At 40.7% G+C, this 12,243-nt stretch overlaps 1 protein-coding gene across 1 annotated transcript in view; it reads left to right on the top strand.

Annotated features, from left to right (window-relative positions):
* The window catches only part of Dennd4c (DENN domain containing 4C), a 93,733-nt gene extending 85,939 nt beyond the window's left edge, over nt 1-7,794 (top strand). The window contains exons 31-33 of the mRNA XM_028773325.1: nt 1,896-2,037; nt 5,055-5,119; nt 5,973-7,794. Of these exons, the coding sequence (XP_028629158.1) occupies nt 1,896-2,037; nt 5,055-5,119; nt 5,973-6,109 (344 nt within the window). The 3' untranslated portion in view covers nt 6,110-7,794. The remainder of the gene's footprint in view (nt 1-1,895; nt 2,038-5,054; nt 5,120-5,972) is intronic.
* Nucleotides 7,795-12,243: the final 4,449 nt, after the last annotated feature.

The raw sequence follows: 12,243 nt of genomic DNA, 5'->3' as shown, positions 1-12,243 counted from the left end.
TGTCTTTATTTGGGGACAGCTTTTTGCTCCATATCCCAGGCTGGTTTTGACTTGTATCTTCCTAGATCCCTTTGAGTCAGACTTTGTAGTGGTGGGATAACCTGTCTTTGCCATCTTTTCCTGTGTCACATGTATGCATGCATGTATGAACGCACATATACAAATAAGAAATTTTTAAGGAGGAATTGCTTAGTTTAGTGATTGTAGTTCAATAAAACTGTTATTTTAAAAAATGGAGGGACTAGAGTGATGTGTTAAGAGTGCTTGCTGCTCATTCAGAGGTCTGGAGTTCAGCACCCACATCAAGTGGGTTGTTACTGCAGCTCATAACCACCTGTACTCAGTTCTAGGGGATTAGACACCCTCTTTTTGGGTACAGGAACAGCTGTACACATATATACATATACACATACACACATGCATAATAAAATTTTTAAATTGAGGATTTAGGGGAATAGTAGAAGACTTTCCTAAAACAAGATGGCCTTGTGTTGGGGCTGGAGAGATGACCAGTAGTTAAGAACATGGACTGCTCTTCCAGAGGTCCTGAGTTCAATTCCCAGCAACCGCATGGTGGTTCACAACCATCTGTAATGGGATCTGATGCCCTCTTCTGGTATGTCTGAAGACAGCTACAGTGTACTCATATACATAAAATAAATAAATTGAAAGAAAGGAAGGGAGGAAGGAAGGAAGAAGAGGAAGAGAAGGAAGAGGAGGAGGAAGAGGAGGAGGAGCAACAGCTTTGTATTAAATCCCTAGCACAGAAATTCCTTAGCTATGTATGGTGGTGTATGTGCCCATAATTCAAGCATTCAGAAAGCCGCAGCAGGAAGATAAATCACAAGTTCAAGGTCAGTCTAGACATTGCTAGTTCCCAGTCAATTTGGACTACATAGCTAGTTCCTATTTGCATATTTGTACTGTTCGCTGATATAACTGTTGGGATAAAGATCACGTCTGAGATAACCAGTAAGAAGGAGCCAATGATGATAGAGAGCTGTGCTGTTAGTAGTTTAGTTGGCAGCTGTGTTATTTGAGAAATACATTATTTTATAACAAGTACTAGACGTGAGGGCAGGCTAGGTGAGGACCTATTGGATCATATTCCCATCTCATGGGAAGATAATGGGTAAAAGTGTGTAGTCCCGAAATTCTTTGTATCAAAGCATCCTTTTCTTCCAGCCTAAGCACACACTTTATACATTTATGCATGTTTAATGCTACATATGATTTCAGCTGCACTCCAGCACACTGTTGTAAGTAAGATTAAGCTCTCCAATACTTAATATGAAAAGTACAGTGGCATAAACAGGTAAAGAGTTCTTTCTCATGGTTATATTTTGAAATTATATTGTATATTTTAAGCACATACAGTTTTTCTTTTGGGGGGGGTCGCGGGTTGAGACAGGATTTCTCTGTCTTGCTCTAGTTTTCCTGGAACTGGTTCTATAAATCAGGCTAGCCTCAACACAGAGATCCACCTGTCTCTGCCTCCCAAGTACTGGGATTAAAGCCACCACCCAACCTATGATTTTTATTTTCTAATAAAACTTTAAGTATGAGTTGGATAGTTTCTAAGCAGTTCTTTTTTCATCAGGGTTCTGGTTCCTTCTGGTATATTCACTTCTATGATAAGTAAAAGTTGCTCCTTCGTCCCACTATAGTTTCTGGAATTTAGTATCACACCCCAGCCTCTGGGAAGAAACTGTAAATTGGAAAAAAGGGGAAAAGGTTATCCTATTTAAAAAGAACAAAGAGTATGTTTATTAAGCACACTGTCACATGGTTTTATTAGCAAGTGGGAGGTGATATTGCATAGACAATGAGACGTGACACAGCCCTGGAAACCTGTTACTGCTTAGGAAACTTACTCTCTATGTATCGTTCTTTAGATTCTGAGAAAAAACTGTCAGAGGAGCAGCAGGCAGCCAGCGCTTTAGTTGAGACTATCAGGCAGAGTATTCAGCAGAACGATGTTCTTAAGCCCATCAACCTGCTTTCCCAGCAAATGAGGCCAGACACGAAAAGACAAAGGTAATGATTTCAGTATCTTTGACTTGATTCCACTTGATTTAACATTTTATGATATATGTTATTTTTTTACGTTTTATTGATTTTTTTGTGTGTGTGTGAAATTTACATCATAGCCCAATCCCATTCATCTCCCTGTCCTTTCTTACTTGCCCTCCACACTTGCAACCTCCCTGCCAGAAGGGAAAAAAAAAAAGAATTTCATTGTAGAAGCTGTACTGTGTGACAGTGTATCCCTACAGTATGTGTCACACAGTATGCCCTTTTGTCCACATTTCTTTACTTGCAAATGACCATTACAGTGAGTAATTGGTCTGGTTCCAGGCCTCTATCAATGCTAAATTCTCACCAGGACTCCATTTAGATATCCTGTTGTTGCCCTGTGTCATAAAGGTCCTACAGCTTTGGATCTGCAGGACTGGCCCCTTCATGTGCTCCTGCAGTTCATAGGTGGGCCAACTCAAAGTCCTAGATTTGGACCTGGGTGGTAGCTGAGATGATCAGCTGGCTAGCTCTCCAGTACCCACACCACTGGGGCAAGCTCCCCTGCACTGTCCTGGCAAGCTCTCCCAAGGCAACAGCCAACAAGGGACAGAGCTACAGAGCTGGCTCTTATGCTCTTGGGGCTGGCTCACGTATGCCCATGCCCAGGCCGGCAGGGCCAGCTCTCCTGCCTGCTGTAGGTGGCAAAGAATGAAAGGGGTGACTTCTCATCCTCGCCACCGCATGGCATACAAGTATCAGGGCCAGCTCTCCCTAGCTCACACACTTGGGTCCCACTCACCTGCAACCTCCACAACCAGGGCCAACATATTGTCTATCGCCTGATTGTTTCTGGCCTGCAAGCTGCCCCAGTAATGACACAGAGACCTTTTATTAATTATGAAATCGTGGCCTTAGCTTGGACTTGTTCCCAACTAGCTCTTATACTTGCCTTGAACCCGTTTATACTAATTTATGTTCTACCACATAGCTGGTTACCTCTTGAGTACCAAGACTTGCTTCTTCCTCTGAGTTTGGCTAGTGAATCTCTCACCTTATTCTTTCCCAGAGTTCCTATTTCCTCCCCAAAATACCACCTATCCTTGGGGTGGTGGTGGTGCACGCCTTTAATCCCAGCACTTGGGAGACAGAGGCAGGAGGATTTCTGAGTTTGAGCCCAGCCTGGTCTTTACAGAGTGAGTTCCAGGACAGCCAGGGCTACACAGAGAAACCCTGTCTCGAAAAACCAAAAAAAAAACAAAAAAACAAAAAAAAACAAAAAAAAAACCACCTATCCTTTCCTGCCTTGAAGCCATCATCTCTTTATTAAATCAATCAGAAGGTGTTGGAGATGTTTACAAAACACTGAGATAGATGATGCTTCCATCATAAACAGTGCACAAGAGATTATCTCAACAGGCACTGGGAAGGGGGTTCTCTTGGGCTTGCTTTGCCTGCCTGGGCCACATTAGCATGTATGTTATATTGTAGTACCTCTGATCATAAAAGAATAAGTTCTATTCAAATATATGCATTCATATCTTATCACAACGTACAGTGAGCCAAAGAGTAAAGGTTAAATCTTAGTAAGGTAAGTCATAGATAATGAAGGAATATGGTATATATTTTGGAAATGTTTCCTTTCTTCACTGGAGTCTGTTAATTTCTAAATTTTGATATACACAAGTATGTATGTGCCATCCTGTGATGACGATACCGTGTTTTTCTTGTTGAATAAAAAAATTATGAGATTAGAAGTAGAATTGCTTTAGGAAAGAGATAAAAATAATGAACTCAGAAGTGAGTCTCTTCCTGCTCCTTTTGTTGGGATCTGTACATATTCCCATCTTGACTCAGTGAATTTTACTGTGCAAGCTTTAACATTATAAATTTTCCCAGAGTCCTATTCCTTTTTCTTTTTTTGGAGATAAGGTCTCCCAGTGTAGCTTTGACTGGTCTGGAACTCAGTATGTAGACCAGGTTGTCCTTGAACTCACAGAGATCTACCTGCATCTGCCTCCAAAGTGCTGAGATCAATGGTATGTGCCACCACACACCCAATTCCCAGAGTCCTTTTTGGAGCTTCTTACTCATAGCCCCTGTGATTATGGCCTCAGAAGTGATAGAACAAGAATTCACACTGACACCTGATGGTGTACTTAACATCTAACTGTTGAAGTTGAGATGATTTTGAAATCTCAGGAGTAACTTGCATCTGTAGTTTGCATGCTAAAAAGGGTTTGAATGTCATTTTACTGTTTCTGAAGCTTCTAGGAGAAAGCTTCATATGAGACATAATTAGAATTTACATTGCTTCCTAATTTCTTTATTTTTTGATACAGGCTGGACTTGAACTCTCTCTGTCACCCAAGTGCTGAGAATATAGGCATGTGCCACCAGGACAGTAAATTCATTTTGCAAGTCCACCTCATCCTTATTTTTTGTTTGTCTTGGTAGATAAGGATTAGACTTTGGCCCTTGTGCATGGTGGACAAACACTGTGCCCCTGTGTCACAGTCGTAGAGCAATAGTGCTGGTGTTCAAACCCAGAGAAGGGCTGTGCATCTTCAGCCAGGGCTCTGTGATGGAGCCACACTGCCTAACCCCTTAACTTTTTTCTAACATTTTAAAATTTGAATTAGAGGCTCACAGGACACTTTTTATAATATAAAGTTTAGTGTAGCATTCAACTAGTTTCCTCAAAGATACCTCACATGCCTGAGGTGTTACATGGAAGCAGGAAATAATTACAGAGCTATTAGCTAAGTATCAAGTTATCAATGGTATGTGCCTCATACCATACTCACTGTGCACTGCCAGGTATACTGGTTCATATCTGTGGTCTCAGCACTTAGACAAGGCAGGAAGATGCCCAAGAGTTTGAGGCCAGTTTTAACCACACAGTAAGCTCCAGGCCATCCTGGACTAGAGTGACCCTCTGTTTGAAGAAACCCCCAAATCAACATTCCATCTGTATTGTATGCACTTTGTTGTTGTTTTGCTGACTACTTCAGAATCTTTCTTTTTCTTTTTAATAGGAGTTTATACAGAGAAATCCTTTTCTTATCATTAGTGTCTCTTGGGAGAGAAAACATTGATATTGGTAAGTTAATTAATGGGAGATCAATAAAAATTTTAGGTTTTTTTTTTGAAGTTAAAGGTTTTTTGTTTGTTTTTTTGTTTTTAAATGGAGCTGGTGGGAGTGTTAAATCACAGGTCCCAGCATACAAGGACCTGGGTTCATTCATCAGCATAAAAAATGTAAAGAAAATGTGGCTGGTATTAGTAGTTGACTTTAAAAAGATTGCAGTGCACTGGGCAGTGGTGGCGCACACCTTTAATCCCAGCACTTGGGAGGCAGAGGCAGGTGGATTTCTGAGTTCGAGGCCAGCCTGGTCTACAGAGTGAGTTCCAGGACAGCCAGGGCTACACAGAGAAACCCTGTCTCAAATAAATAAATAAATAAATAAATAAATAAATAAATAAATATTGCAGTGCGATTGGACAGCGTTCTACACCTGCTGTCATGTCATGCCACGCCTTCTACACCATTGTGGACTGTCCCACTGGAACTGTAAGCTAAAATAAAAACTTTCTTTAAAAAGAAAACCAAAACAGATTAACTGCTTTTAGCTGGGCCTAGTGCACATGCCTGTATTTTCAGCACCTGGGGGCTAAGATTGGAGGACCACAAGTTGGAGGGCAGTGTGGTGGGCGGGGCTCTATACGAGTAAGACTGTCAGCAGGTGAGATGGCTTACCGAAGTTCCATCCCCAGTACCCACCCACAAGGAACTAGAGAACTGAGTCCCCTGATTGTTCTCTGATCTCCACTCTACCCTAAAAATTTCTATCTAAATAAGCAATGTAATCTGTGTCACATGACTCAGAATATTTTTTTAAAGTACATAGCTTTTGTTTCATTAACACAATTGCATTTTTGAAAATGTCTTTCAGAGGCTTTTGACAATGAATATGGACTCGCATATAGAAGTCTGTCTACAGAGATTCTTGACAAGTTACAGAAAATCGATGCACCACCCAGTATCAGTGTGGAGTGGTGCAGGAAGTGTTTTGGAGCACCTCTCATTTAAATAAGATTCGTTCAAACTTTGGTAGAGTACTGGGGAAATAGATCCTGTCTGGAAACTTTCTATGTTCTTCCCAAATCATAACGTGGTGAAAGCTGAAATGAAGTAACTCTGGGGATGAAATACAAATGAACTGTAATTCATACTGAATCATCTCAGATTGTAAAACAGCACTCAGTTCCCTGAGGTTTATTGATGGTGAAGACTCCTGACCTATTTCCCTGCCTCTGCTGAAAATCAACACAACTATTTTTGCGTCTCACAGTATGTGTAAAAGAAATAATGAAGTTTTCATCTTTCTAGATAACTTGCTTTTATTGAAGTTGTCCAGCTATGGAATGGCAAATTAAATTTGCCTAACCAAAAGACATGAAATAGTTCAATAATAAGAATAACTGTGTATGATTGTGTGTGTGAGGCTATGTAGTAAGTATGTGTGTAGGTGTCTATTTATTAAAATACTGAGGTTGCATGTTGAGCGGTTTTCTGAGGGAGCCCTCGTTGCCTAGTCAGTGACTACTATACTTGTTTGTAGTCAGCAGTTCCAAAAACATCTAAGTCTTTCTTAACAACTGCCTTCCCTATGATTTAAAATCTTATATCTTTGCCTTTTAAATTATGTAATATCTTGCTTCATAGGTTATATCTTAGATATCCAGGTGCTCCTTTCCATCTTCTTCCAATACTAAGTTAATCTGCAATGTTTTCATTGGAATCCAATAGGTAAAATGAAATTAATTTTTGTGACCTAACAAAATTATCCAGAACATGCTTTTAAGATACTAATGTATAGTCTTTGACCCCGAAATCTTTATTTAGGTAGGCCACTTGTTGGTATTAATTACTTTTTTATAATCCTGGTCTCATGGGAGGCATAGGCAGGAGGATCTCAAGTTCAAGGCCAGCCTGAACAACTTTTAGTGAGCCCTGTCTCAAGAACTTGAAAGGAGATCTGGGAATATTGCTCAGTGGTAGAGCACTTAGCTAACATACATGAGGCTCCAGGTTCAGTTCCTGGTACCACAAAATAAGTAAGTAAATAAATACATAGATAGATAAAACCTGTGGGATGGAGAATTTGCACTGCACATAAAAGTTTTATTCTTGTACAATATTTTGATTTATATGCTTGTGAATAAAAGTGTGTATTTGTAAATACTGTTTTTTTAGGTCGAATCAATTAAGTCTAAAAACTTTAAACCTTACTGAGCTCATTGCCAGGTTTAAGAAAATCATGACCTCACATACCCCACCCACCTTGACAGAAACTGTGCTTTCTGTTTAAAGCATCCATTTAAGAACAACAAATTTGTCTTAGCTGTCAGTGTGGTGTAGAAAACCAGTGACTATGTGTGCACTTACAGTAACAGTGCAGATTATTAAACCGGTTGACAAACTTACCTCAACATGGTATACTTCAACATGGTGGGCATTTTTTAAAATTATGTACCAACATTTCAACGTTAAAAGTTGTTAACTGACTTTCCAGAATCCTAGTCTGAATTTGAGTGTTAAAAGTTTTATCAGAAATTTTGTAAAGGTTTTCTCTTACATTCAAATTGGATCTTTTACAGTTTCAAATATATATATATTTTTACAGCTTATACTTTAACATTTATTGACCCAACAAATTTTTAAATTATCTTACATATATAAAATTTAAGTTGAATAAAAAGAAAAGTCTCAAATTTGGTGTCTGTTGAATTTCCTTTTTTTTTTTTTAATTTATTTATTTTTTATTGGATGTTTTATTTACATTTCATATGTTGTCCCCTTACCCCATCCCCCACCCACCCAGGAACCCCCAATCCCCTCACCCCTCCTCCTCCTTCTCTGTGGATATAACCTCTACCCCCCCCACTCCCACCTCCCCACCCTCAAAATTCCCACCCCCTGGGGCGTCCACCCTTCATGCGGTCAAGGTTCTCTTCTTCCACCTATGCCCAGCAGGGCCCTCCACTCTTACATATTCAACTGAAGCGCTGGACCCCTCCCTAAATGCTCCCAGGTTGGTGGTTTAGACCCTGGGAGCTGTGGTTGGTTGGTATTGTTGCTCTCCTCATGGTGCCGCAAATCCTTTCAGCTCTCCTTCAGTCTTCACTCTAACTCCTCTATTGAGAACCCCATGATCAGTTAGTTCAATGGCTAGTTGTGAGCATCTGCCTCTGAGTATGTCAGACTCTTGAAGACCTCTGAGGAGACATCCATATCAGGCTCTTATCAGCATGCACTTCCTGACTTCCACATCAGCCTCTACCTTTGGTGACTGCACATGGGATAGATACTCAGGTGGAGTGGTCTTGAAACGGCCCCTCCTTCAGTTTCTGCCCCTCACTTTGTCTCCATATTTGCTCCCTTGAGTAATTTGTTGCTCCTTCTAAGAAGGACCGAATCACCCCCACTTGGTCTTCCTTTTTTATGGGCTTCATGTGGCCTGTGAGTTGCATCTTGGGCATTTCAAGGTTCTGGGCTAATATCCAATAATCAGTGAGTGAATACCATGTGTGTTCTTTTGTGATTGGCTTACCTCACTCAGGATGATAATTTCTAGTTCCATCCATTTACCTAGGAACCTCTCGAATTCATTGTTTTTAATAGCTGAGTAATACTCCATTGTGTAAATATACCACATTTTTTGATTCCATTCCTCAGTTGAAGGACATCTGGGTTCTTTCCAGCTCCTGGCTATTATAAACAAGGCTGCTATGAACATAGTTGAGCATATGTCTAAAGCTGCTGCAATCTCTAGGATTGACTATTACATTTCTGTTTGGGAATCTTTTTTTTGTTTTGTTTTTTTCTGGTCTGTGTAACTTGCCATGCTATGTTGAAGTACTTTATTTACCAAACTTAAGAGATAATTACATACTTAAAATGTGAAGTTACACCTTTCGTTATCTTTTTAGAAACTTTAGTTTTTGCTACAATTTAGATTCATGGGAACCAGTTTATGGTGTTGTTTGTTGATTTCTGTATAGCCCTGGCTGTCCTGGAACTTGTTTGTAGATTAGGCTGACCTCAAGTTTAGAGATCCACCTGCTTACCCGTGCTTGGATTTAAAGATGTAGACCACTACTGCCTGGCTTTGTTCATTTTTTAATTTTTATTTTTAATGTCTTTTCTAGCACCTTTATAGGTACTAATGACATTTATAGTACAGTCTGGATTTAGTGGCTTACAACTAAATCCCAGAATTTGAGGCCAACTTGGGCTATAGGAGACCTTAGAAAATATGTATCTATATTCAAAGTAGATATTAGCCATAAAGTACAGAATAACCACAGACCCAAAGAAGCCAAGTAACAAGGAGGCCCCAAGGGAGGATGCTTGAATCTCACTCAGAAGGGAAAATAGACATCAGAAGTGGATGGAGAAAGGGGATAGGGAAGGGGAACAGGAGTGGTGATCTGTTGTGGGGGGTGGGCTTGGGAGAGAGAACAGAAATGAGGGGGACTCCCAGGAGCCTATGGAGGTGACCCTGAGACTCCTAACAGCTGGGGGATATGGAGACTTAAGTGGCCACCTCCTTTAGGAGTGGGACTAGGTGGGACTTCCAGTGGAGGGAGGTGGGCATTAACCTACCCAAAAAACCTTCAAACCAAAATTTGTCCTGCCCACAAGACGTACAAGATGAGTGGAGATTGAGGGAAGGGCTAATCAATGCAGTCAACTTGAGACACATCCCATGGGAGAGAGCCAGCCTCTGGCACTGTTAATACTCTGCTTTGCTTACAGACAGGACCCTAAATAACTCTTCTGAGGGGCTTCATCCAGCAGTTGTTGTAAAACAGAGGCAAGAGACCCACAAATCAAACTAGGTGTAACTCAGGAAGCTTTGTGAAAGCTGGGGGAAGGGTTGAAGGAGCTGGAGGGGTCAAGAACACCATAAGACCCACAGAGTTAATCAACCTTGGGTCTCATGGGTGTAAAAGTAACTTTTATTCTCCTGGTGTAATTGTTATCTCTCAGGCTTATTGCATGTCTGCCAACTCAGGCCTAGTGCTATAAACTTTCTAGCCTCCATACAATCTAATCTAGGCCTAGAATGTTTTCAGCCTGTGAGACTTGCTGAATAACCTCATGCTTTCCTAGTTGCTTTTGATTTCTGGCTGGCTGATTCAACTCTGCTAGCTGTTCTGGCTCAAACTCCTGGCCAAACTGATTCAATTTGGCTTTCTTTCAGTTTCTCACGAATTGTTCTGTGGGGCCTCAAACTCATCTGTTCAAATCTGGCTTCGTCTCATTCCCTGGCTCATTCTGTTTTCACCTGTGTCTAGCTTGTTCTTTCTACAACCCATCTCTATAACTATCCCAGTAAAACTGCCTTTCTCTGCACTGCCCTTAAAAGTAGTTTCCCTTTCTTTTGGTGAGAGTTGAACATAGCCTGTTCTGTCATTTCTCTGATTCATCACTTTGTCAATTAGACATAACTTTTAAATGTGGGTGCTCCCTTGGGCTGGAGAGATGGCTCATCAGTTAAGAGCAATAACTGCTATTCTAGAGGTCATAAGTTCAGTTGCCAGCAACTGGTGGCTCACAACCATCTGTAATGGTATCCAATACTCTCTTCTGGTGTCTGAAGACAGCTACAGTGTACTCATACATAAAATAGATAATTCTTTAAAAAAAAAAAAAAAAAAAAACAGGTGCTTCCTACAAATTAATTTTACCTTCATTGAGATTAAATCTGTACTAAAGGGCTGAGCCACACCCTAACACAATCTCAGGATTCAGTGTGATCAAATATCCGGCAACACAAGGGGGCTCACAGACTGAACCACCAACCAAAAAACATGCATGAGACAGATCCAGGCTTCCCGTACATAGCAGATGTGCAGTTTGGTCTTCATGTGATTCCTATAACAATTGGAGCTGGAGCAGGGGCTGTCTCTGGACTTATTACCTGCCTTTGGATCCCTTTCCCCTAGATGAGCTGCTTTGTGTGGCCTCAGTGGAAGAAAATGTGCTTAGTCCTACAGCAACATAAAGTGCCAGGGGGAGTTAATACCCATGTGGGGCACATCTCTTCTCTGAGAAAAGGGGGGGGGGGCACTGGAGAGATGGCTCAGCCATTAAGAGTACTGACTGCTCTTCCAGAGATCCTGAGTTCGATTCCCAGTAGCCACATGGCTTACAGCCATCTATACTGAAATCTTCTAGCATGCAAGTATACATACTGATCATAAAACTTTAAAGAAAAATAGTAAGTCCTAGTATCTTCATATATGGGAAATTTTAAAAATTAAGGCTGGAGACGGCTCAGCAGTTAAGAGCACTAGCTGCTCTTTCAGAGAACTTGGGTTCAAGTCCCAGCACCCACATGGCAGCTCACAACTATCTTTAACTCTTGTTACAGGGAATCTGATTCCCTCACAGACATACATGTAATTAAATCACCAATGTACATTAAAAAATTTTTAAATATTGGTTCTGCTTATTATAAAAGGATCTTCAAAATTAAATTTTGCTTAACAAAACATTCTCATCTTGACACCATGACTCGTGACTTACCACAGTATATACCCAACTGGGGCACAGCTTCCTGGGTGCTAGTGTCACCTATCTAGCTTATGGTTGTACTTCTAAGTGATCAAGTCATCTAATGTTTTGTTACCGCATCCCTACAATTAGGAAGCAGGGTATCCTATAAAATTACAGTAAGCCAGATGATCTCTGGGTCACACGTGAAAACTTACCACATGCCACAGTATGCCTTTTAGGGAATGTCCTAAAAGAATGCTTTTAAGTTAAAAATGTTTTACGTTTTCTCTCAATTTAAATTGCAAACCACTGGAACTCAATTGTATAGACCAGGACTGCTATTGCCTCCCCAAAACAGCAGACAATATTGGTTTATATGGGAGTTGGCTGTAGAATTTGGGGCCTGCCTACTGAATCACAATATATAAGCAACGCTCTGGGTTTACTCTTTGAACTTGTTTTCTAGGGAAACAGCTTACATGAGACTACATGAGTTCCAGGCCAGCCAGACACTACCTTGGAAAGATCCTGTTTTACACAAAAAGGGAAAGCTGGACATGTTGGCACCCAGTCAGCACGGATACAGAAAAACACAAATGCACACGGTCACATGTCATATAAAGATGAAGTCTGGGCAAAAGCAATGGTGGCAGTTA

This window comes from Grammomys surdaster, unplaced genomic scaffold (assembly GCF_004785775.1).
Source record: "Grammomys surdaster isolate TR1022 unplaced genomic scaffold, NIH_TR_1.0 225, whole genome shotgun sequence".
NCBI classification, from domain to species: domain Eukaryota; kingdom Metazoa; phylum Chordata; class Mammalia; order Rodentia; family Muridae; genus Grammomys; species Grammomys surdaster.
The sequence above is the reverse complement of the archived record's forward strand: the minus strand, read 5'-3'. Positions and strand labels throughout refer to the sequence as shown.